This window comes from Carcharodon carcharias, chromosome 16, assembly GCF_017639515.1.
Source record: "Carcharodon carcharias isolate sCarCar2 chromosome 16, sCarCar2.pri, whole genome shotgun sequence".
Lineage (NCBI taxonomy): Eukaryota > Metazoa > Chordata > Chondrichthyes > Lamniformes > Lamnidae > Carcharodon > Carcharodon carcharias.
The window spans coordinates 24,513,402-24,538,710 of NC_054482.1; the positions used below are offsets into that span (position 1 = coordinate 24,513,402).

Genomic DNA, 25,309 nt, shown 5'->3' on the forward strand with positions numbered 1-25,309 from the left:
TGATCCCAAAGGAAAAGGTTACAGAGCTTGGTGGTAATCTTGACTGAGTCACATGCTTCTTCTGCCCTTGGAGATAATGTATTTATCAAGACATGATTATTGTTTTTGAAAGGAAGTTCAGCTGTAATTGGCTTTAGAATGTGCCAATGTACATTTCATGTTGGGACACAGTACAGACTAACAGATGTGAACTCTGCTTTATTCCTTACATAAAAAAGTCGGAGCATTTTCACATTTAAAATCACTTCCACAATCTGAGAGGCGATATTTTATTATTTCTGCCATGTTTCTGCCAGGACAATATTTATTTGTAGGTCCTACAATTCTAATGGACTCCTCTTGCTTTTGGTGCTCCAGAAGCTGGAACAATGCCACTTCTTAATGTGCTCATTTGACTCTCAAGGATAACTGAACACATAATTCTATGCTGCAAGAGTTCCATGGGTCAATGGGCCTCCAAATAGGTCCCTAAGAGCTCAGAAAGAAAGAAAGAGAACTCAGAACAGAAATAAAATCATTTTCCTTATTCATGTCAAAGTTGAACAGAAAATCACATCTCAAAATTAAGAGTATGGAAGGTTTAAAAACACCCTTCCACACTAAGGTTCTTGTAATTCCAGGTTCAACTTTTAGGCTGTGGAAGGGGCCAAAACAGGTCAGCTCATGGTTGAGTTTGCAGCTTACCAACTCATCCTTATCTAAAGTTTGAGTTGAAAGTACTGGAACAGGTAACATTGCAGTGTTTTCCAGAGCCCTAAATTTTCAGTTGCAGATCACAAGAGCCATAGGAACTGGGAAAACTGCTTCACCTCTGTTCTAATGCTCTCTCTTAATGCAATGATGAAGTTTTGTGATATTGGTATGGATAACCAATTGCTAGAATATTATAATCTAACCTTCATTGCCTGACCACTGCCCCCATGACGGTGTTTCACAGAGCATTTGTTTAACCATTATTCACGGGCATTAAATCAAATGATTTAATTGGCTTCACTTGCTGGAGTGGGAAGTAGCCATGATTGAACTAATCTGCATTTGACAATGAAGTCAATCTTTGGAAAATTTCAGTGCTTAAACACAAAATTGAAAAGGAGATTAACCATGTAACTGCTTATTTCTCACTTTTGTTTAGTTGGTCTCCTTTTAATCTACCCTTTATTTTTCCTTCTCCTCTCCTCCATTAAGCTCCTTCCCAGCCTGTTTGAAAGAGCTTGGCCTGCAACCAACTCCCAAGCAGTTGCCAGTGATTCTTTTGAAGCAGTTCCATGAGGAAGTCCTCTCCAGGAAGTGATTTACCCTCCATATCTTCTTTTCTCCCTCCCTGCTCAGCATTGTGTGACCTCACTGAAAGCATTTGTGGGATGAGGAATTCAGGAGCTTGGCACAATGTTTCTGTGGTGAATAATGTCTTCGAAATCTCAGTAATAAATTACTTTTTTGAGGTTGCAGCTGATTATTGTTATTTTGGATTATGCACTACAGAATGACAATTTTTTTATAAATCCATTAAAAACATATAAATCAATATTCTTTTGGGGTCTTTCCTTCAATTCCTTCTCTGAAGGCAGTTTCCCATGCCAGGATTGTTTTGCATGGCTGCTGGCAGCTCTCCTTGTCGCTCAACTGTGTAGTCATTACTTATGCTTATAGAGAGTAGGTGGCAACCATTCCATTATGGAGGATATCACAGCTGAGCCAGGTCCTTTCCTCACTCTTTGTATTCCACAAATTTGCACTGACACCGAAGAAAATATCAGATCCGAACCCCTCCCCTCCTTTGCCCACCGCCCCCACTCCCCCTCTTCCCAATCCCCATTTCCCACACCACCAACCCCCCCTTTTTTTTTTGCTGCTTCATTGGTTTCTGGCTTGCAAAAACTGACATAGATTACTGAATAATCACAAATTCTCAGTCTTCCCTCAGCTAATTAACAATTGCCATTAATTTGCATGCCTTTATTTCTGCAGCATAGGTTCTCTCTCCCCTAAAAGTCTCATTGAACAGTGCTGGAACAATTGAGACAGGTTTCAAAAAGGACCTAGTTACAATTCTAGCTATGTGGGTCTCTTGCCTTCACATTTGTTTTCATCTGTTATTTGCTTCTGGGATTTATTTTTTAACTCCCCAACCTCTTAAATTCAATTTCCTTAACACTGCTTAACATTCATTAGCCAAGGAAAATACCAAATGTCACAAACTAAGTGAGGTGACTCAACTGACAGCTGACACATGTTACTTCCACTTAAGTGTACAGCCAAAATTAGGAAGTCAAAATTGGTAAAGAATCAGCTTGCTACAAACCTCTCAATTCAACACCAAGTGGTGCCAGCCAGAATGAGCCATAGGCATCTTCTGAGTCAGGAATGTGTAAGTAACACTTGAGTGTGTAGCTCCTAATGTTTCATACAAGCAGAGCTGATGGCAGTAGAAAACCCTACAACAAGGCTCATTGTAATTTCAGTGGAACATCTTTAACTGTGAACACTGGAAACATCAAAATGTGAGGTTATCCTTCCTGACTCTTATCTACACTAAGCATTAGCCAATGCCAAAAATACAGATGATGTTATTGTATGTTTGTTGACAGGCCTTTGCTGAAACGAAATGTACTGAATCACCTTCTGATTTTACTTATTTTACTTCTGGGTAAATATCTATATTGACCTGCTGAGGTAAGATTCCACAGCTTTGCTTGGGGATATCACACTATTGCAAGCAATTAAACCTCTGGCACCGTTTTAGGAATCACTAAATTGTACTGAAATATGAGCAGTTTATATGAAAAATTGGAATTGTTTGGGGTTGTGTCATAATTTTCATTTTATTCATATTCAGAACTGACAGCTAAGTGATTGTGACTCCATGTAACTAGGTTGTCAGAGGAGACTTGGAACTGTTAGAAAATCTGCTTTGAAATGAGTTTGAGAGTTATGGGATGAGAAGCAGGCAAAGATGATGGAATTCTCTAGGGATCTTGAGCTCCTTGGGGCCATGTATCTGTCACCTCAGCTCACAATTAGCTACTGAAGTGAACACATTAGGATCTCGGGATAGACAAATATCTGGAGTATTAGCTGATCAGTGAGAGACTTTGCAGAATTTGTTTTCAGGCTGAAATTGGTTGGGTCTCCAATAGAACAGGTTGTTTGCAGCCTACGGAAGGAATAAATATGAAAGACTGGTTTGATATTTTGTGCTCTCACCTTGTTTGAAGTTTTCCATGTTGCGAAACTCCACCAGGGTATTACCGTAATAGTAGTTGGTGATGTAGATTTTATCACCTTTTGCTATTGGATCTTTCATCCAAGCACCTTCATTTCTCCCATAAAAGTGTTTTGTCTTGGGGTCAGAAATGGTAGACAAAGTCTCCTTGCACTCTCCTGCAATAACCAAGTGACATTTCAGTTTTACTGTCCATTACATGTTATTATCTCTGCGAAATTATTCAAAGGTTTTCAGGGTTCGACTCCCAACCACCATGTTGGGACAGTAAATCATTGGTTAAGTCATGACTCAAACCTCCCTGTCAAAACAGAAAGCTTCAACCAGAGTATAACACAAAAGGTATTCTACCATTATCAAAGGGAAAACTGCATTGTCCTCCTTATCTTAGTGGAATCATATCTCTCACTAGCCCAGTATCAGAAAGACAATTACACCTATGATGACAGTGTTCACAACTGGACTTGCTGCTTGCTTTGAACCAGAGAAAGATTAAAACATCTAAAAGGAATGTCCCTAAACATTCAGAAATACATGCACTATATTGATAAAAGCAAAAAACTGCGGATGCTGGAAATCCAAAACAAAAATAAAAATACCTGGAAAAACTCAGCAGGTCTGGCAGCATCTGTGGAGAGGAACACAGTTACTGTTTTGAGTCCGTATGACTCTTCAACAGAACTAAGTAAAAATAGAAAAGAGGTGAAATATAAGCTGGTTTGGGGGGGGGGGGTGCGGGTAGAGCTGGATACAGGGCCAGTGACCAGTGGAGATAGCCAAAAGATGTCATAGACAAAAGGATAAAGAGGTGTTGAAGGTGGTGACATTACCTAAGGAATGTGCTAATTAAGAGTAGAAAGCAGGACAAGCAAGGTACAGATAGCCCTAGTGGGGGTGGGGTGAAGGGAAGGGATCAAAATAGGCTAAAAGGTAAAGATAAAACAATGGGTGGAAAAACATTTAAAAATAATGGAAATAAATGGGAAAAGAAAAATCTTTATAAATTATTGGAACAAAATAATAGGGGGGGGGATGTACATGACTAAGTCAGATAAATGTCAGGTCCTTATAAGTCTTGATTGGGCTTTAACAATGGTAATGTGGTGATATCATATATTTTCTAATTGTGGCAAGGATTTAATAAATTTTTCCTGTGAGTCGGGCCCATGGATGAAACATGAAACAGTCCCACCAAGATTCCCCTCAGACTGCAAATTTGCTTTCCAATGATCTTCCACTGAAAGGTATGAGTTTATTTGGATGTCAGTTGAGGAAAGCACCACAATTGGCTCTCTCATTTCCACTATTGAACAACTTATCAACACTCACATCCAGGCTCAAATGTGAATAGTCATCACTTGAGTGAGTTATAAATCTGGGCAAACGTTAGTAGTTAAAACGACAGAGCATTAGTGGACGATGTTCAAAAAATAATTTAATGTGATGCAGAACCAGTTTATACACCAAAGGGACAAAGCTCCACTTGCCAAAAAAAACAGCTCCGGACAAGTAAAGGAATAAGGGATGACTTAAAACTAAAAGAAAAAGCATATAAGAATGCAAAAATATAGCACAGTTCCTGACAAATGGGAAGGATATAAAGAATAGTAAAACGTTGACAAAACATAGTAAGAGCTACAAAAAAGGAATATGAAAAGAAACTTGCAAAGGATATCAAAATCACCGCACTAAAGTTTTCAGAATGATATCAAAAAAAGAAGGGTGGTTAAGAGGAATGTGGGTACCTTAACCGACTGGGTTGATAAGTGAAAACAAAGGAAATGACAGAAATGTTAAATAATTAATTTTGCATCAGTATTTACGGTACAGGAAGAGGTCAGCATGCCAGACATCCCAAGGGAACTAACGTTCAACCCAGGATGGGCACTTACCAAAATTAACATAAGCAAATTAACAGTAATAAAGAAAATAATGGCACTGAAGAGTGACAAATCCCCAGGATCACATGACTTTTCCCCCAGGTTTTTCATGAAAGTAGGTGAGAACATTGCAGATACCCAAACTATAATCTTCCAAAGTTCACTCAATTCAGGAACCATTCCTTGAGTTTGAAAAGTTGCTCAAAATTCTGCTCTTTAAGGAAGGTGAGACAGGGAAACCAGGAAATTATAGACCAGTTAGCCAAAACATCTGTCTGTTGGGAAATTACTTGAGTCTATAATTAAGGACCAAGTGACTAAATACCTTGAAAATTTTCAGCTTAGCAAGGAAATCCAAAATGAATCAATAAGGACTGCACGAGGAAACAGGCAACTATGCTGGAGTGAGACAGACTGAGTGAGTAGCGAATTAGGTTCACGAGGTAAGTTCTGTAAAGTTCAGGTTTTAACCTATAGATTCAGAATCAAAATCTGACATCGTACTAACCTTCAGTTAGGTCAGTTTGTTAAGTAGAAAACAGCCAGGAGTGGCAGTTACATGTCAATCACCTGAAAGCAGTTGGTTCAAGTGGCGTTAATTACTGTGGCAGGAAGCTAAACTTGTGTGATGTGACAGGATTAATTAATGACCTCAGTGTAATGGCACACCTAGGTAGCCACAGTATGATTGAATTTTACATCCAGCTTGAAAGGGAGAAGAGTGGGTCTAAGACTCGTATTTTAAACTTAAATAAGGGCAACTATGCAGGCATGAAAGCTGAGCTAGATGAAGTGAACTGGGATACGAGGCTATCAATAGATCAATAGAGAAGTAGTGGCAAACATTTAAGGGGATATGTCAGAATACTCAATAAATATATTCCTATTATAAAAAAAAACTCTGAAGGAAGGACCCACCATCCATGGTTAACTAAAGAAGTTTAGGAAAGCATCAAACTTAAGGATAAAGCATATAACTGCGCAAAGATGAGTAGCAGGTCAGATGCTTGGTCAGAATATAAAAAACGGCAGAGAATGACTAAAGGGTTAATCAGAAGTAGGAAATTAAGAGTATGAGAGGAATCAAGCAAGAAATGTAAAAACGGATAGCAAGAGTTTCTACAGGTATTTAAAAAGGAAAAGAGTAAGTAAAATAAGTGTTGGTCCTCTAGAAAGTGACAGCGGGGAGTTAATAGTAGATAATAAGGAAATGGCAGAAGAAATTAACAAATATTTTGCTTCTGTCTTCACGAAAGGGGATACAAAAAAACTTTCCAGTAATAGCTGTAAATCAGGAGGTGGAGGGGAGAGAGGAACTTGCTGAAATTACAATCACTAGGGAAGCGGTACTGAGCAAACTGATGGAGCTGTGGGCTGATAAGTCTCCGGGTCCAGATGGACTTCATCCTAGCATCTTAAGAGAGGTAGCTAATGAGGTAGTAGATGCGTTGGTGTTAATTTTCCAACATTCGTTAGATTATGGAAAGGTTCCGTCACACTGGAAATTAACAAATCTAACTCCTCTATTCAAGAAGGGAGGGAGGCAGAAAACAAGAAACTATAGGCCAGTTAGCTTGACATCTGTCGTGGGGAAGGTGTTAGAATCGATCATTAAGGAGATTATGGCTGGGCACTTAGAGAAACTCAAGGTAATTGGAAAGAGTCAGCATGATTTTGTGAAAAGGAAATCATGTTTAACCAATTTATTGGAGTTCTTTGAAGGAATAACATGTGCTGTGGATAAAGGGGAGCCTATAGATGTGCTGAACTTAGACTTCCAGAAGGCATTTGATAAGGTGCCACATCGAAGGTTATTGCGGAAAATAAAAGCTCATAGTGTAGTGGTAACCTATTAGCACAGATAGAAGATTGGCTGACTGGAAAAAAGCAGAGTATGCATAAATGGGTCCTTTTCTGCTTGGCAGCATGTCATGAGTGAAGTCTCACAGGGGTCTCTGCTGGGGTCTCAACTTTTTACGATTTACATCAATGACTTAGATGAGGGGAGTGAAAGCATGATAGCCAAATTTGCAGATGATGCAACAATAGATAGGAAGGTATGTTGTGAAGAGGACATAAGGAGGTTGCAGACAGATATAGATAGGTTGAGTGAGTGGGCAAAAATATGGCAGATGGAGTATAATGTGGGAAAATGTGAAGTTGTTCACATTGGCAGGAAGAATAAGAAAACAGAGTATTACTTAAACAGAGAATGGCTGCAGAATTCCGAGGTGCAGAGAGATCTAGGTGTTCAAATGCATGAGTCACAAAAATTAGTATTCAGGTACAGCAAGTAATTAAGAAGGCTAATGGAATGCTATCCTTTATTATGAGAGGAATTGAACATTAAAGTAAGGATGTTTTGCTTCAGTTATACAGGACATTGGTGAGACCGCATATCGTATACTGTGTGCAGTTTTGGTTTTCTTATTTAAGGAAAGATGTAAATGCATTAGAGGAGGTTCAGAGAAAGTTTACTAGACTGATACCTGGAATGAGTGGGTTGTCTTATGAGGAAAGGTTAGACAGACTGGGCTTGTTTCTACTGGTGTTGAGAAGAGTGAGGGGTGAGTTCATTGAAGGATATAAGATCCTGAACAATCCTGAAAATGTGAACATGGAAAGGATGTTTCCTCTTGTGCGTGAGTCCAGAACGAGGTGGGTGGGGGGGTGGGGGGGGTGGGGTGGGGGGTGGGGTGGGGGGGGGGGGGGTGGGGGGGGGGGGGGGGGGGGGGGGGGGTGGTGGGGGGGGGGGGGGGGGGGGGTGGTGGGGGGGGGGGCACTGTTTTAAAATTAGGGGTCACCCTTTCAGGACAGAGATGAGAATTTTTTTCTTTCAGAGGGTGCAACTTCGGAACTCTCTGCCTCAGAAGGTGGTGGGGATGGGGTCATTGAATATTTTTAAGGCGGAATAAGATAGATTCTTGTTATGCAAGGGAATCGAAGGTTATCAAGGAAAACACAAACAGATCCACCATGATTTTATTGAATGGGGGACCAGGCTCGAGGGGCTGAACGAACAGCTTCTGCTTCTATTTCATATGTTCGTAAATAGTAGGCCATGCCCAGCAAAACTGATTGAATTTTTTTGAAGAAGTGGCTGAATTGGTGGAATGTCAATGTATGTTATTTACATGAACTTTCAGAGGGTATTTGATGATGGCCCTCAAAAGAGATTTTAACTGAAGTTGAAGCTCATGGCATTCAGGACAGGAGATTGGCTGAGCAACAAGAGATGCATTGAGGATAATGAGCAAGTACTCTAATTGGCAGGATGTGACTAATGGCTGGGGGCCTCAACTATTCACTGTATTTATTAATGGTAGTGAAAAGCTAATAGTGAAAAACGACTCAGAGGTCCATGTGCATTCAAGTATCATGGACAGGTACAGAAATTAATTAAAAATATTAATGTAATGCTGACCTTTCTACCTGGAAGACTAGAGGACAAAGGGATAAAACTCAGGCTACAACTATACAAAGCCTGGGTTAGACCACACTAAAACTATGTTCAGTACTGGGCACCACAGCTCAGAAATTATGTATTGGCCTTGGAAGGAGTACAGCATGGTTTTACTAGAATGGTAGCTGGACTCCAAGGGTTAAATTACAAAGTGAGATTACACAAACTAGGGTTGTATTCTGCGGAATTTAGAAGTCTACAGAGTAATTTGATCCAAGTTTTTAAGATATTAAGGGAAACGGATACAGTAAATTGGGAGAAAGTATTTCCGCTGGTTGGGGAATCTAGGACTGGGGGCATAGGGCAAAAATTAGAACCCAGCCTTTCAGGAACGAAGGTTGCTTCATACATAGGGTGGTAGAAGTTTGGAAAGCTGTTCTGCAAACAGCACTAGGTGCTGGGCCAATTGTTAATTTTAAATCTGAGATTGATAAGAGTTGTTAACCAATTAAGGGGTATGAGGGAAAGGCGGGTATATGGAGTGCAGTCACAGATCTCATTGAGTTTGAGGGGCTAAATGCCCTAGTCCTGATTCTACATTTAAGAGAGGGCTCCTAACTCTGGTGAAATTGCAACCAACACCTCAAACTCAAAGCCTTTAATGAAGCAGATGGCCCAAGGCATTTCACAAAAGGAAACCCATCAATTCAACATTCTCATCATTGTGTTTTAACTTGATTCATGGACTCAACCTTCCCTATCTTTGTAACCTCCTCCAGCCTCAGATCAGCCACCCTCAAACCCACCCAAAAGTCACCATTCTTCTGACTCTGGCCTCTTACGCATCCCCAACTCTCTTCAGCCCCCTATCAGTAACCATGCCTCGAGCCTCCTTTGCCCCATTCTCTCAAGTCGCTCCATAAACCTCTAGCTCTTTACCTCCTCTTTCAAGACTCTTCTTTGGCCATGCTTTAGGTCATCCTGCCAATTATTTCCTTCCATCTTTGGCTCCACGTAACTTATTTTTAATTATACGTGTGTGAAGTGCCTTGGCATGTTTTTCCAGGTTGATACAATTGCAAGTTGTATTTTTTCAACAACAGCTTATATCTAAATGGTACCTTTAATGTAATGAAATGTCCCAAGGTGCTTCACAGAAGCAGTATAAAACAAACTATGACACCAAGCCATGTAAGAAGATATTAGGTAATATGACCAGGTAAAGGAGGTAGGTTTCAAGAAGTGTCTTAATGGAGGAAAGCAAGGTTAAGAGGCAAAGAGGGATAGGGAGGGAATTCTAGAGCTTGGGGCCTAGACAACTGAAGGCACAGCCACCAATTGTCGAGTGATTAGCATTGGTCATGCACAAGAGGCCAATATTAGAGGAACAGATATCTTGAAGGATTGTGGGGTTGGAGGAGATTACAGAGATAAGGAGGGGCAAGGTGATAGAGGGACTTGAAGACAAGGATGAGAATCTTAAAATCAAAAAGTTGCTTGCACACAAGCGATAGGGGAACGGGAATTGCTGTCAGTTAAGACATGGGTAGCAAAGTTTTAGATGACCTCAAGTGTACATAGGGTAGAATGTGACCAGCCAGGAAGTCAAGAGATAACCAAGGCATGGGCGAGGGCTTCAGCAGCAGATGAGGTGGAAAAAGGTAGTCTTGGTGATGACACAAATATGAGGTCAAAAACTCATCTCAGGATCAAACGTGACCCCAAGATTGCGAACAGACTAGCTTAATGTTGAACAAAAACAGAATTACCTGGAAAAACTCAGCAGGTCTGGCAGCATCGGCGGAGAAGAAAAGAGTTGACGTTTCGAGTCCTCATGACCCTTCGACAGAACTTGAGTTCGAGTCCAGGAAAGAGCTGAAATATAAGCTGGTTTAAGGTGTGTGTGTGGGGGGCGGAGAGATAGAGAGACAGAGAGGTGGAGGGGGTTGGTGTGGTTGTAGCGACAAACAAGCAGTGATAGAAGCAGATCATCAAAAGATGTCAACAACAATAGTACAATAGAACACATAGGTGTTAAAGTTAAAGTTGGTGATATTATCTAAACGAATGTGCTAATTAAGAATGGATGGTAGGGCACTCAAGGTATAGCTCTAGTGGGTTTTTTTTTATATTTTATATTCTATTGTACTATTGTTGTTCACATCTTTTGATGATCTGCTTCTATCACTGCTTGTTTGTCGCTACAACCACACCAACCCCCTCCACCTCTCTGTCTCTCTATCTCTCCGCCCCCCACACACACACCTTAAACCAGCTTATATCTCAACTCTTTCTTGGACTCGAACTCAAGTTCTGTCGAAGGGTCATGAGGACTCGAAACGTCAACTCTTTTCTTCTCCGCCGATGCTGCCAGACCTGCTGAGTTTTTCCAGGTAATTCTGTTTTTGTTTTGGATTTCCAGCATCCGCAGTTTTTTTGTTTTTAGCTTAATGCTGGACTGTTTCCAGGGAAAGGGATGGAGTCAGTAGTTAGGGGATGGAGTTTAGGGCAGAGACCAAAAACAATGGCTTCAATCTTTACAATATTTAATTGGAGGAAATTTCTGCTCATCCATGTTGGATAAGCAGTCCAATAATTTAGCAACATTGGAGGAGTAGAGAAAGTTGACGGTGTGGTAGAGCTGGGTATCATCAGTGTATACGTGAAAACTATTGCTCCATCTTCAAATGATGTTGCTAAAAGGCAGCACGTAGATTAAAAAATACGAGGGGGCCAAGGATTGATCCTTGGGGGAAACCAGTGGTCATGGTGCAGAAGCACAAAGAGAAATCATTGCAAGTAATTCTCTAATAGAGAGACAAGAATGAAACAACACGAGCATTCCCACCCAACTGGACAACAGTGAAGAGGCATTGGCAGAGAATGCTGTGGTCAGCTATGTCAAAGGCTGCAGATAAGCTGAGAAGGACAAGTGAGAAAATTTACCTTTGTCAGAGTAACGTAAGAGTGTAGTTTGTGGCTTTGATAGGTTTTTCGCTTACCAAAACTTTTGTAACTGTTATTTGGCTTGTGGATCACACGCTGCCTCCGAGTGACCTCAACCAATGGTCTCCTTCTGGCACTGGAAACGAAAGAAGTCATTCTGGTTTTTGGAGAACGCGTAGTAGTTGTAGCAGTTGTCCTTTGAGTGGTGGTGGTGGTGGTGGCAGTGGCAACGTTTGTGGTAACTGGAGTGGTGGTGATGGCCGCGTTGGTTGTGGTGGTGAGGACGGTAGTTGTACTGGTGGGTACAGTAGTTGTGCTGGTGGGTACTGTGGTGGTGGGTAGAGTGGTTGAGCTGGTGGCTGTGCTGGTGGGTATGGTGGTTGTGGCGGTGGGTAGAGTGGTTGAGCTGGTGGCTGTGCTGGTGGGTACGGTGGTTGTGGTGGTGGGTAGAGTGGTTGAGCTGGTGGCTGTGCTGGTGGGTATGGTGGTTGTGGTGGTGGGTAGAGTGGTTGAGCTGGGGGCTGTGCTGGTGGGTAGAGTGGTTGTGGTTTCAGCTACAGTGGTTGTAGTGGTGGCTGCCATAGTCGTGGTGGTGGCTGCGGTGGTGGTGGTGGTGGCTGCGGTGGTCACAGGATCAGGGACGAGGACTTTGGTGACTACTGTAGTGCTTCCGGCGGTGGGAACTGTGGTGCTCATAGTTGTTTCTGTTGCCAGAGGTGCAGTGCTCATAGTGGCTGCGGTGGTCATGAGGGCAGCAGCAGTAGCAGCTGTTGTGGTGGTTGAGGGGGGTGGGGGGCTCGAGGTGGTAGTGCTGGTGGGGGCTGCACTGATGCTATGATTGGTAGTGGAGGTAACTGGGATGGTGACAGGAACTTTGCTGCTGGGAGCTGTGGTGGTGGCTGCACTTGACACAGGACCCGAGGTGGGTGGTGGAAGGGACACTGTGGTGCTGGCAGAAGCCAGTAAGGTTGAGGTGTGGCTTGCACCAGTCATGATGGGAATTGGAATGGTGGCGGAAGTTGTGATTGTTGTGGAGGACATAGAAAGAGCAGAAGCAAGAGTTTTGTTGGGAAATGTGATGGAAGAAGTGGCGTTGGTAGCAGTAGGGGCAGTGGTATTAGTTTGTTTGGGTACTGTGGTGCGTGTATCTGGGATTGTTGCAGAAGAGGTAGTCACATTAGTACAGGTGGAGCTAACAGTCACAGCAGGACCTGTTGGGGCTGCGATAGGAATTGGATTGGCAGCTGTCGGAGCCTCTGTAAGGACAGTGAGATTCAGCTGTTGTCTTGCTTTTGTGGCTGTCTCTAGATTGATAGTTGTGAGTGGTTCCAGTGCCTGAGAAGCGTTTACGGCTGGCTCCATGTGCTTAATCAGTTGATCATCCAAAAATAGTAGAGTTGCATCCTCACCACTGGCAGAGCTGACTTCTGATAACACAACAAGAAATAGCGAGTTAAGTTTAACTGCAATTCTGATGAAAGGCCCCACCCTTAACATGTATCTGTCATTATTCTCTTTTTTTTGTTGGAACTCCTGCTGTGTATTTCCTGTTTTTAGGTTCAAATCAATGTTCAGGAAGAGCTTGTTGATTTACAGTATTTTAGGAACCACAACTCATTTGGTCATATCAGGATGACTGCAACATGTATATTTTATTGGTTTTTGTTGGCTCCAATTCAAAGCTGTTTGAATGATAGCGTCGCTGCTGGAATTGAGAATAGCTTCAGTTATTAGTATTTTCCACAGGTTATAACACTGATCCAAGTAAGGGTTTGAACTACTGTTGAGGTGAGGATTTTCATAGCTCGGGGTCTTTTCATATTCTCGCATCCCATTTCCCAGAAACGAGTGTTGCTTACAAGGAGTCAAAATAAAGCAAACACTTGAACCGATCTACATCAAAAAGCTCTTCAAAATGCTTCATAAATAAGCCATACTGTATTTCTTAAATATTCCAATGGCGTAAGTACTTACATAAGATCATAAGAAACAGGAGCAGGCCATTCAGCCCCTTTCACACTCACTCTGCCGTTTGCTATAATCTTTCTAACTTGGCCTTGAATGTATTCAATGACCTAGCCTCCAATGGTTTCTAAAGAAGGGAATTCCAGAGACTAACAACCCTCTGAGAGAAGAACTTTCTCCTCATCTCAGTCTTAAATTTTGAATGGTGTCCCCTTGTTCTAGATTCCACCATGAAAGGAAACATCCTCTCTGCATCTATACTGTCAAGCCTCCTTAGAATTCTATACATTTCAATATGATCACCTCCAATTCTTTTAAACTCCAATGACTATAGGCTCAGCCTTCTCAAACATTCATCATAAGACAACCCCTTCATCCCAGCAATCAGCCTAGTGAATTTTTTTTGAACTGCTTCCAATGCAAGTTGATCCCTCCTTAAGTAAGGAGACCAAAACTGTATGCAGTTCCCTCGATGTGGTCTCACCAATGTTGTAGCAAAATTTCCCTGCCTTAATACACCAATCCCCTTGCCATTAAAGCTCACATTCCATTTGTCTTCCTAATTATTTGTTGTTCCCTGCATGCTAACTTTGTGATTCATGTACCAGGACACTCAGGTCTCTCTGTGCCGCAGTCTTCTACAGTCTCTCTCCTTTTAAATAATATTCTGCTCTTCTATTCTTCCTGCCAGAATGGATAGCCTCACATTTCCCCACCTTATACTCCATCTGCCAAATTTTTGCCCACTCACTTAACCTATCTTATATCACTTTGCAGATTCTTTGTATCCTCCTCACAACTTACTTTTCCACCTATTTTTGTACCTTCAGCAAATTTGGCTACAATGCAATCAGTCCCTTCATCCAAATCATTAATATAGATTGTAAATAGTTAATTTTTTTTTATTCATTCATGGGATGTGCCCATCCCTAATTGCCCTTGTTCAGAAGGCATTTTAAGAGTCAACCATATTGCTGTGGGTCTGGAGTCACATGTAAGCCAGACCAGGTAAGAGTAGCAGATTTCCTTCCCTGAAGGGTGTTAGTGAACCAGGTGGCTTTTTACAACAATCGTTTTGTGGTCTTCATCAGACTTTTAATTCCAGATTTTTATTGAATTCAATTTCACCATCTGCCATCATGGGATTCGAACACAGATCCCCAGAGCACTATCCAGGGTCTCTAGAATACCAGTCCAGTGACAATATCACAATGCCACCACCTTTCCAATTCAAAGCTGTTTGAATGATATGACACTGTTGGACTTGAGAATAGCTTCAACTATTAACATTTTTCTACAAGTTTGAACCACTGTTGGGGTAAGGGTCACAGCTCGGGGTCTTTTCATATTCTCACATCCCATTTCCCAGAAACAAGTGTTGTTTACAAGTAATCAAAATAAAGCAAACCCTTGAACCAAACAGTGTACCAAGACCAATCCCTGCCAAGTTGAAAATAATCCATTTATCCCAATTCACTGTTTCCTGTCAGTTAGGCAATTCTCTATCCATGCTAATAGATCGCCTTCAACACTATGAGCTCTTCCCTTTCACGTGGCACCTTATCTTTTGGAAATTCAAATATATTACATTTGTTGGTTCCCCTTTAACCATCCTGTTTGCTGCATCTTTAAAGAACTCTAATAAATTAGTCAAACATGATTTCCCTTTCACAAAACTCTCTTGATTCTGCCTAATTGTATTATGATTTTCTAAGTCCTGTTACTCCTTCCTTAATAATGGATTCTAAAATTTCTCAATGACAGATGTTGAACTAACTGCCATATAGGTTCCTGTTTTCTGTCTCCCTCCTTCCTTGAATAGGTGGTGTTATATTTGTGGTTTTCTGATCCACTGGGACCGTTCCAGAATCTAGGGAATCTTGAAAGATTCCAGCCGATGCATCCACTATCTCTGTAGCCACTTCTCTTAAGACCCTGCTTTGCATGGACCTTAGTCATTTTTACCCACATAGCCACACTGTTCTGTTGCCTCAACTTCTCTCTTTGGATTTCAATGTCTCCCTTCACCTGAACCCTCTTCTCTCTCTCTCTCTCCCCCCCCCACCACCCCCCCACCCCGGTTAGTTTAAACCCTATCCACAGACCTGGTTTTGGGATTTACCAGGACACTAGTTGGGTTTAAGTGGAGCCCATTCCAACAGAACAGCTCTTCTCTTTCCTGAGTACTCTGGCCAGTTTCCAATGAATCAAAATCCCTTCTTCCCACATCGCTCTTTGAGCCACGCATTTAGTTCTGTAATCTGCTTGACGCTATGCCAATTAGCTGCACTGTTGGAGGTGCCATTTTTTGGACAAGGTATTAAAGCAATGCATTGTCTACACATTCAGGGAGCATAAGAGATTCCGGGGCACTATTTGAATAAGAGCGTGGGAGTTCTTCCAGTGTCTAACCAACATTTATCCCTCAACACCTCCAGAAAACCAATTGATTAGCTGGATACTTATCTCATTTACCGCTTATGGGACCACGTTACATGCAAATTGTCTGCCACTTAGCCTACATAACAATAGTGATCACACTTCAGGTGCACTTTATTGGCTATAAAGTGTTTTAGGAAGGAAAGGATTCCACATAAATCCAGGTTTTCTTTTACTCTCATTGTATTAATAAACTACCTAAATTGCAAACCCCTGATTTTTAATCCATTTTACACCATTCAGTGGAATGTTAGCCATCCACCAGACCCATTTGGCTGGGTCTAATGCTGTTGAATAAACATCAGTCCTGGCAGTATATGCCTTTTCACAATACAATCCCAATTATAAGGTTCAGTCTAGGTTAGACCTAAACGCAGAGACTGGGATTGGAACTGGATATGCATACAGCAAAACCTGAACAATATTCAGGCTAGGGCTGATAAATGGCAAGTACATTCAGGTCACCCAAGTGTCAGGTCATGACCATCTCCAATGAGAGAGATTCAAAATACCTCCCGTTGACATTTAACAGGATTGCATTCACTGAATTCCCCACCGTCAATGTCCTAGGGGTCATCATTGACCAGAAACTTAACTGAACCAGTCACACAAGTACTGTAGGAGGGCAGAGACTGGGAATTCTTTGGCAAGTAACTCACCTCCTGACTCTCCAAAGCCCTTCCAACAGCTTTTAGACATAAGTCAGGACTGTAATGGCATACTCTCCTCTTGGCTGGCTGAGTGCAACTCCATCAAAGCTGAATAAGCTCAATGATGTTCAGGACAAAACAGCCTGCTTGATTGGCTCTCTATCCACCTTAAACATTCACTCCTTCCACCATTGGCGCACACTGGCAGCTGTGTATACCATTGACAAGATGCACTGCAGCAACTTGCCAAGTCTCCTTTGAACTCTACCACCAAGAAGGACAAGGGCAGCAGGCACATGGGAATGCCATCAACCCCTAACTGGAATTGAAAAGCTAGTCTCGGTAGTGGTGACCATGAAACCATTGTCGATTGTTGAAAAAACACACCTGGTTCACTAATGTCCTTTAGGGAAGGAAATCTGCCATCCTTACCTGCTCTGGCCGACATGTGACTCCAGACCCACTGCCCTCTGAAATGGCCTAGCAAGCCACTCAGTTCAAAGGCAATTAGGGTGGGCAACAAATGCTGGTCTTGTCAGCGACACCCACATCACATGAAAGAAAGAAAGATGACCAAAAGTTTAGTGAAAGAGATTGATTTTAACAAGCATCTTAAAGGAGGAGAAAATGGTAGAGAGGCAGAGGGATCAAAGGAGGGAATTCCAAAGATAAGGGCCGAAGAAGCTAAAGACAGCCCACAATGGTGCTGTGATTAAAATTCGGGATGTGTGAGTTGCAAGAGTGCAGGGAGCTCAGAGGGTTAAGGGCTGGAGAAGGTTACAGAGATTAGGAAAGGTTTTGAAAACATGGATGAGAAATTTAAAATTGAGGTGTTGTGAACCAGGAGCCATGAGCACGAGAGCTTTGTATGAGTTCAAGTTTCTGGAGAGTGCTAGGTGAGAGGCCAGGCAGAAGAGGATCAGAATAGGTGAGGTCAGACGTAATAGAGGGTTTCAGAAGCAGATGAGCTGAGGTAGGGATGGATATGGGCAATGTTATGGAGGTACCCTTGATAACGGAGTTAATATGGGGCCAAAAGCTTTGATCGGGGTCAAACAGGATCCGAGATTGTGAACAGTCTGGTTCAGCCTCAGACAGTTTCCAGGGAGAGCAATGGATTCAGTGGCAAGGGAGTTTTCAGCAGAATTCAGGCATAACTGTGAGTGCGTTAATTTCTAATTGCTCCCACTGCATGATCCTAGTTCAACACTTAAGTGCCATAATCTCAGCATAAATTGGTCCATTTAAAAAAAAATCTTCCTGCACCCAGCACAATTGCTCCACATTCACATTTCATCTTTAGGCAGCAGCACGTTCCTGTGACACTGAAATTCACTGCCTAACAGCATCACAGGCGGACCAACAATACGTGAATCCCAAAAGTTCAAGAATGCCCTCCATCAGCACCTTCCTCGTGCAACTCAGGATCGGCTATAAACGCAGCATTGCCAATGAGGCCCACGCCCGGAGATCAAGTGAAAACTAACTAAGGTCACATTGTTACAAATTTGAAAGTAAAGCGATTACAGGTTGAAATAGAATTTCTCACCCAGTAGAATTATAGACTTATTTAATAAAGTTTGCTTTGTTTATTCAGAAATGGTGAGGGGGCTGAGGGAGGGACCGCCTCCAAAGTTAATTGAAGACATGGAACAGTTAATTACAAGCCGTGACCTCCTCTCAGCTCAGAATCCAGACCTATAATTCACCAAGATAAAAGCAAAATACTGCGGATGTTGGAAATCTGAAACATACACAGAAAATGCTGGAAAAACTCATCAGGACTGTCAGCATCTGTGGAGAGAGAAACAGTGTTGATGTTTAGAGTCCGTATGACCCTTCTTCAGAGCTACAGAGAAGTAGAAATATGATGAAATTTATACTGTTTAAGGGAAGGTGCAGCAGGTGAACCTGGATAGAAGGCCAGCAAAAGGTGGGGTCAAAAGAGAGATTGACAATGATGCCATGAACAATAGGACAAAGGGATTGTTAATGGTAGTGGTAAGAGCTAAAAAAGGGTGCTGAAAGTGGCTGAAGGTACGAAAGCAGAATGTAATAATAAGAGAACAAGGGTAAGCACTCTGAAAAGAACAAAATGAACAAGTAACAGATGGCCCTTGTTGGGGTGGGGTGGGGGGGAGGGGGCGGTGATAAGGGAAAAGGGGATTGAAAATGGGATAAAAAGGGGTCATGAAGCAGTCACCAGCTTCAAAAGGCCCCAGCTTGAAATTTTTCTTGACCAATCCGAAAACTGATTTCAGCTTGTTGGGTTGCCAAACTGACGATGTGCCAAAGTAATCACATGCAATCAACATAATCAAACGCCATCAATATAAAGCAGACTAAGACGCAAAGTTGGTGTGCAGGAAGATTGTGGGGAATATGGTGGGAGTAAGTACAAATGTTGATGTGCAAGTGGATGTGCATCAGTGGAGAAAGCGAATAAGTGAAAGAAAACAATGTACACCAATAGAAGATGCAAGTGTCTGTGATAAAAGAGTTCCACCTCTATTGACTCCATTACTAAGTAACAAAGAAGAAGCTTGTATTTAAAACACATGTTTGTCAATATCAGGATCTCCCAAAGTACTTTACAGCCAATTAAGCTTTTCTTTAAAACCCTGACCCAATCAAAAACATTATTGTACACTTACGCTCATCCTCTGCCATCTCTTCATCTCCTGCTACCTCTGCTTCCTCCGAAGCCTTTGCCTTGTAGTACGTTGTTCGTAAAATGGTTGGCCCTTGCGGATGCTTGGGCTTGTGCTGCCTCTCAATCTGCTTCTGCTCCGTGCGCGACAACACAAGTGGTTTGATATCTTTATTATCACTTCTTTTCTGGCTGAGCTCTTTGTCAAACATTTCAGTTAACAAACGGATGTGCCTCTCCTTTAAACAAACCAGAATTGGAGGCCATTAGTTTGAAGAAGTATTCAAGAGCTCACAGTTTACAAATCACAGCTTTAAAGACTACAATAATGACTTTGTTTAGACTCTGAATTGATTGGCTAAGCAAGACACAGAAAATATAATTAATTTATGATTTTGTTAATTTAGCCTTAAGTGCCAGTGTTGCAGGAAGGTCTTATGGCGCAGTGGATAGCATTTGAGCCAGAAGCTCCAGGTTTGAGTCCCACTCCAGGAACTGATGGCCAAGAAAAGTGCATTCATAACATGGCTAAACAGGTTGGTTATCAATCTGTAAATCCTTGCAACACATGCCAATGGCAGGCGTAAGAATGGGAGAGATTCCTGGTCAGCCATGTGAGGGAAAGAAATTGAAGCTTTTACCCATCACTACCCACAGCTCCAGACTGCAACATGCACGTAAATGTGCATGTTACCACAGCAACCCGGACACCCTGAATAAACTGGAACACATCACATCACTCGTACTGCTGATGAAAAACTGTCCAAAATCAGAATATGTGCAGTCTGGCATTTCTTTGCCCCAGGGTTTCTCCCCATCTAAAGAAGGGTCACACGGACTCGAAACATTAACTCTGTTTCTCTCTCCACAGATGCTGTCAGGCCCGCTGAGTTTTTCCGGCATTTTCTGTTTTTATTTCAGATTTCCAGCATCCGCAGCAGTTTGCTTTTAGCGTTTTTCTCCCCATCTCGCCTGATTCTTCCTGGGAGATGGTCCTATGAGCTCCATCAGCCACCTGATTCCTCATCCAAATAGCTGATCCATGGGTTATTTAACCAGAGAGGGCCTCGTAAACAAAAGCAAAAGGCAGCCATTGTGAAGAGAGCTCTGACTGATTTTTCCTCTCAGCAGCTGATTATTATCAGGGACAACCTGACCAACTTGAGTTGCCCCATTCAAGACCACTTAACTCTTCAGGTAGGAGATTAAATCTCTTGACGGTTTGGTACAGTAACACACTGTGCAGTGCACAGATCCATTAGGAAACCTTGTGCTATTCGAAGTAAATTCTCAGTTCTCCCAATGACTTCATGGGGAAATTGTGCAGTGTAATGCTAAAACTGAAAGCTCCTTTTCAGGAGGGGACACTGGCCAACATGCCTGCTGTTAAGTTCTTTCAGCCATAGTGAAATGACTTCCACCCCAGTGTCATTTATATAACAAAGGGATCTGAATGTTGCTCAAGTTGATTCTACACAGCAGATTTTGAGTTATAAGTAGGTATGGTAGTATGGGAATGGAAATTAAGCAATGGATTGGGTTGGCTGAAGTAATTGGATGAAGTGCAGTGGAGCGTTGGTAGTAGAGAAGTACTGCTAAAGGTACTTTACCGCTGAAAGATAGAATCTACAAGACAGGGGTGAGACCAGCCTTATTTTATAGTGCAGGAACTTGGGCACTATTAAGAAGGGAGGAACAATGACTGGATAGTAATGAGATGTAGATGCTGAAATGGATGTGGGGAGAGTCAGGAAAGGACAAAATCAGGAATCAGTACATCAGGAGGTTAGTGAAGATTGTGGGAGCGTCGAAGAAAGTAGCTGAGAAGAGACTGAAATGGTATGATCATATGGTGCAGAGGGAAAGAGGACATGTGGTGAGGCAAGTGACGGAGATGGGACTGCCAGGAAGAAGGAGAAAAGGAAGGCCTAAGACCAGATGGAAAGATGACACAGCAAGAGACTTAAACACAGCAGGATTGGAAGAAGAATGGGCAGGAGGAGCTGGAGAAGATGATTAACCAGCATAATGGTGACCCCAAGTAAAATGGGAGATGCTGAAAGCAGTAAAAGTAGGTATGGTAGCCGAGTGGTTGTGGTACTGGACTAGCAGCCCAGTAGTTCAAATCTCACCAAGGCAAGATGAGAAACTGAATTCCATAAACCTGGTTATTTGCAATAGCAATCATGAAAGCTACTGTTTTACTATCAGCCCCAAGTTTTTCACCAATGTCTGTCAGGAAGCAGAGGTTGCCACTTCAACCTGATCTGACACAGGACTCTAGACCCACACTATGTGGTTGAGTCTTAATGCCCACGGGGTAACCAGGGTTGGGCCATAAACAGTTTGCTTTAAACTCAGCTCATTGTGACATTGCTGGAAATTGGGGAGCCAATTACCCTCCAGGTCTCAGTTATTGAGACGGAGAATAAATGGGAGGAAACGTTGATGCCTTTGCACTGTAATGTAAAAAAAGCAACTGGAAGCATACTCAACCTGTTCCACAATTTTCTTTAAAGATATGAGGACCTTTTCTCATCTTGTGTATGCAAGCCGGAAATGAAGCTTTTAGCCCCTTTTAATCTGCTTCTATTCAGATATTATGACAAACAGCTACCCTGCATATTCTTTTTTTACATTCCATGAGTGAGTTTAAGCTGCTATATTTCTTTCCCCTTCCAATATCCCAAGAAAATTCCTGGCCTCCTTCACTCATTCTCCATGCTGTTTTTCAAATTATCCTTTTTCGTCCCCAAGTATCTCCCATTGCTGGAACCATATATTTTAACAGAACAGAGACTTAGGGCTGAATTTTCACTTTGAGGGCAGGAAACGAGAGTTGAGCCTTTTTCGAAGTCCTGAGCTTGCCCCCCCACCCCCAGGGGAAACAGCCAGGGTTTTACCTGGACACCCCCTCAACTGGCCTGGAGACCGTTTTCCGGTCCAATTAAAGGCAGTGGGGAAGCTTTTGAAGCTGGAGAGCCTATAGCTCGACAGGAGCAGCAGACTGCAGCAAAGGGTAAGCAACTGAGAGGATGCTTCAACAAGAAGGTGCCCTTTCAACCACTTAAAAAAAAAATTAAGTAAAAAACATAAAAAGAATCCAGGTTACCAGTGTGCAATGGACTGGGTAGGGGAAATCCTTCTCCAGGGCAGCCTTTGGCAAGCTTGCCCCAGAGGGGCAGAGAGGGCTCATCAGCCTGCCTGTTGTGCTAGCACCCAGCCTGCTGCAAGATGCCTGCTTCCAGGTGGGCTGTGTCCCAATGCAGGGGAAACTGGAGGCCAACTGCAAAATCCCAGTTGGCCTCCTTTCAGTGCCCTTAACAAGGCTCATAATGAACCCAATTGGCTGCCCACCTCATGGGGCAGGTAGTCCTGTTGGGCCCCAAAACTCCCTCGGCCAAAATGACCAACGCCGGGCATGGGGTCGGGAAAGCAGCACGCTGGTCAGCAAGGTATTTTTGGGCCTTACCCACTCCGTTTCTGACACTGGGGGGCCCAAAAATTCTACCATTAATGTTCGACCCCTTAAGTTAAAAGTTAAAGATTCAGTTCTTTTCTCTCTAGGATCAGGTTGAAAACAGCTCGGGCTGATGAGATCTCTTGACTAGTTGTTAAGGGTCCTTCCTAAGCTGAAATGAACTTGAGTAGTCTCAGTTCTGTTCTGAGTTGGCATTGTGCCCACAATACAAAACTCTGCCTAATTTGGCACCAATGAGCCATCATGCTCAGATTAACTCAGGAAATGGAAAACTGGCAGTCGCTAAAGCAGCAGGAGGTGTTTTTCCAGAGGCTGAGACTCATTGTTGGGCAGCACAGAAGAAGATTTATCCTTGCCTGGATGACAGATGACTGGAGCTCCTTTGACTTTGGAACTTTTAAGTTGGATTTGCAGGACGCTGGCATCAATATCTCAGCTCCCTGTATTCACACTCTTAAACCCAGCTCTCCAATTCTAGCAGCAGAGTCATAGACCCATGAAACATTTTGCCTCCAGGGTAGTAAAGCTGGATTGAGCTATTTAAAACAGGAGGAAGCAGCACACAAGCATTGTCATCTGAGCTAAAGAAACCCAAACATTAGAGCGCCTTGGGGATGTTTGATGGCATTGGGTGCACATACTCCAGCATTCACTGTCCCTGACCTTGATGAACACAAAAACTCACAATTAGAATGTTTTTTTTTTAAAAAGCTTAGCGATTTCACCCATACATTCATGACTCATAGGTCAGACCTGCCATGCTGGAGCGGAGCGGCAGGGACAGCATCTGTTGACAGGACCTGCTTCCAAAACTTGGAACAGATCAAATTTAGTCATTGCTTCTATGCTGTTTAATTGTCATCTTGGATCCCTTTCAGCTTCAGCTGCTTTTCAAACTGGCAGAAGAAATATAAATGCAACCCAGATGTCTCAGTGCTATTGTTTGCCTGCTTGGCTTGGTCCCTTACCTCAGGCTGCATGTAGGTGGCTGCAGCATCTCTCTGCAGGAAATTTGTGCTCATGTCAATCATTTCTTCCTTTGTGCTTCTGAGAGGATTCGTGTGGTTTTCCTTCTTCTCCATCTTACCCTGGACCTTATTGGAATTGCCAGTGATGGGCCTGTCCCCTGTGGAGGTGTCCATAGTAAATGCCTAGGGAAAAAGGAAGGTCTGTTAGCCACCCTGCTCCGACTTCCCTCATTTCTCTGTTCTTTTCTGATTGACCCTGTCTAAAATACAGCAACAGCTACTTGTGATTTTAAAGCGCCCTTAACATCAAAAAATAACCAAAGGTACTTTAACAACAATGATTAACAGGCACATGCGAACCAGTTGAGCTTTTACACAAATCTAGCAGCTTTTGTTTTCTTTTTCTTTCCCTGTTCCTTGCCCCTTAAAGAATACAGCTGAATACAGTTTTACAACTTGCCAGGGTGTGACTTGAGCTCCTGATCTCTGAGTTCTCAGTCCAGTACCATAACTACTAAACTACTGTACCTCAATTACTGCACATTTATTCTAAGACCACAAATACTGCTAATTACACAAGTATCTATGCCTATTACAGTATCGCAAAGGTGATGGGTAGCTGATTCATTAATCTTCAGATTTAAAAATAGTTTTGTGGACCCTTTCCAGTCCCTCCTTTAAAACTGCGGTGCTCTGGAAGAATTTACAGTTTCATCAAGAATTTCATTGGCAATTGGTCAGTAGAGGTCTCTGGCTTGATAGTCTGAAGGAGTGTTATGACCATGGCTTTCCACTCAACTGTTGTTAAAGATGCTCATGATACTGTACTTCTCTGTGAAGTCTAACAAGGATATTAAAATATCTTGGAGAACCTGCTCTTGGGTACTGCAGTGTTAATGAGCCTTTAATGTTCTATGTGTCATCTTAACGCTCCTGTCACACCATATAAACAGAACCAGCATCATCTTTTCACGCCTCTTTCTACATCTGTTCTGTTGTTGTGTATTATGAGAACCATCTGTTTAAACACCGAGTTACTGTTAGTATTTTTGGATGAGATTTATTCATTCTGTACACTTCCCTGGAAGAGTTTCCATGTTGGAGTAGACAAGTGTATTACAAGTGGATGTAAAATAATCTCAAGGTATAATTCGAAGAGGAACAGGGGAGTTCTTTCAGCCGACGGTGATTACAATTCTAAACTAACTTGTTGGCTATAAAGCACATTTGCAACTTCCTGAGATCATGGATGGCATGATATAAATGCAACTTTGTCACTCCTTTCTTTCCTGATTTAGGAATTATTCAACAATGAAGCAGCAACACTATGAAAAGCCTTTTCCAAATCTCTCAGCCCACAAAATTCAAATAGGACAAAGCTTAGTGAGTAAATAAATAAAATCACCAAGTTGCCTAGGACCAGTGGCCAGTGGGCTGCAGTTTGGAGACTCCATGGATTAAATCAAGACTGTAAAGGAGTTTGTACAGAGCCGGGCAGCAATATGCGCAGAATGAAGGAGTAGAAATGTGGTGCAAATCTAATTGCAAGGTTATTGCAAAGTCTCAAACCCTCCACCTCTCTACCCCACTTTCATCCTTTAGAATGCACCTTTTCTATCCCAATATATCTGTGTCAAATTTTGTTTTATAACACTCCTGTGATGTATCTTGGGTTTTTTTTTACATTAAGGGTGTGATATAAAT

At 42.4% G+C, this 25,309-nt stretch overlaps 1 protein-coding gene across 1 annotated transcript in view; it reads right to left on the minus strand.

Annotated features, from left to right (window-relative positions):
- The window catches only part of LOC121289348 (olfactomedin-like protein 2B), a 59,987-nt gene that overhangs the window by 3,197 nt on the left and 31,481 nt on the right, over window positions 1–25,309 (minus strand). The window contains exons 4-7 of the mRNA XM_041208710.1: window positions 23,606–23,788; window positions 19,161–19,395; window positions 11,509–12,879; window positions 3,205–3,381 (exon numbers count right to left, since the gene is read on the minus strand). Of these exons, the coding sequence (XP_041064644.1) occupies window positions 3,205–3,381; window positions 11,509–12,879; window positions 19,161–19,395; window positions 23,606–23,788 (1,966 nt within the window). The remainder of the gene's footprint in view (window positions 1–3,204; window positions 3,382–11,508; window positions 12,880–19,160; window positions 19,396–23,605; window positions 23,789–25,309) is intronic.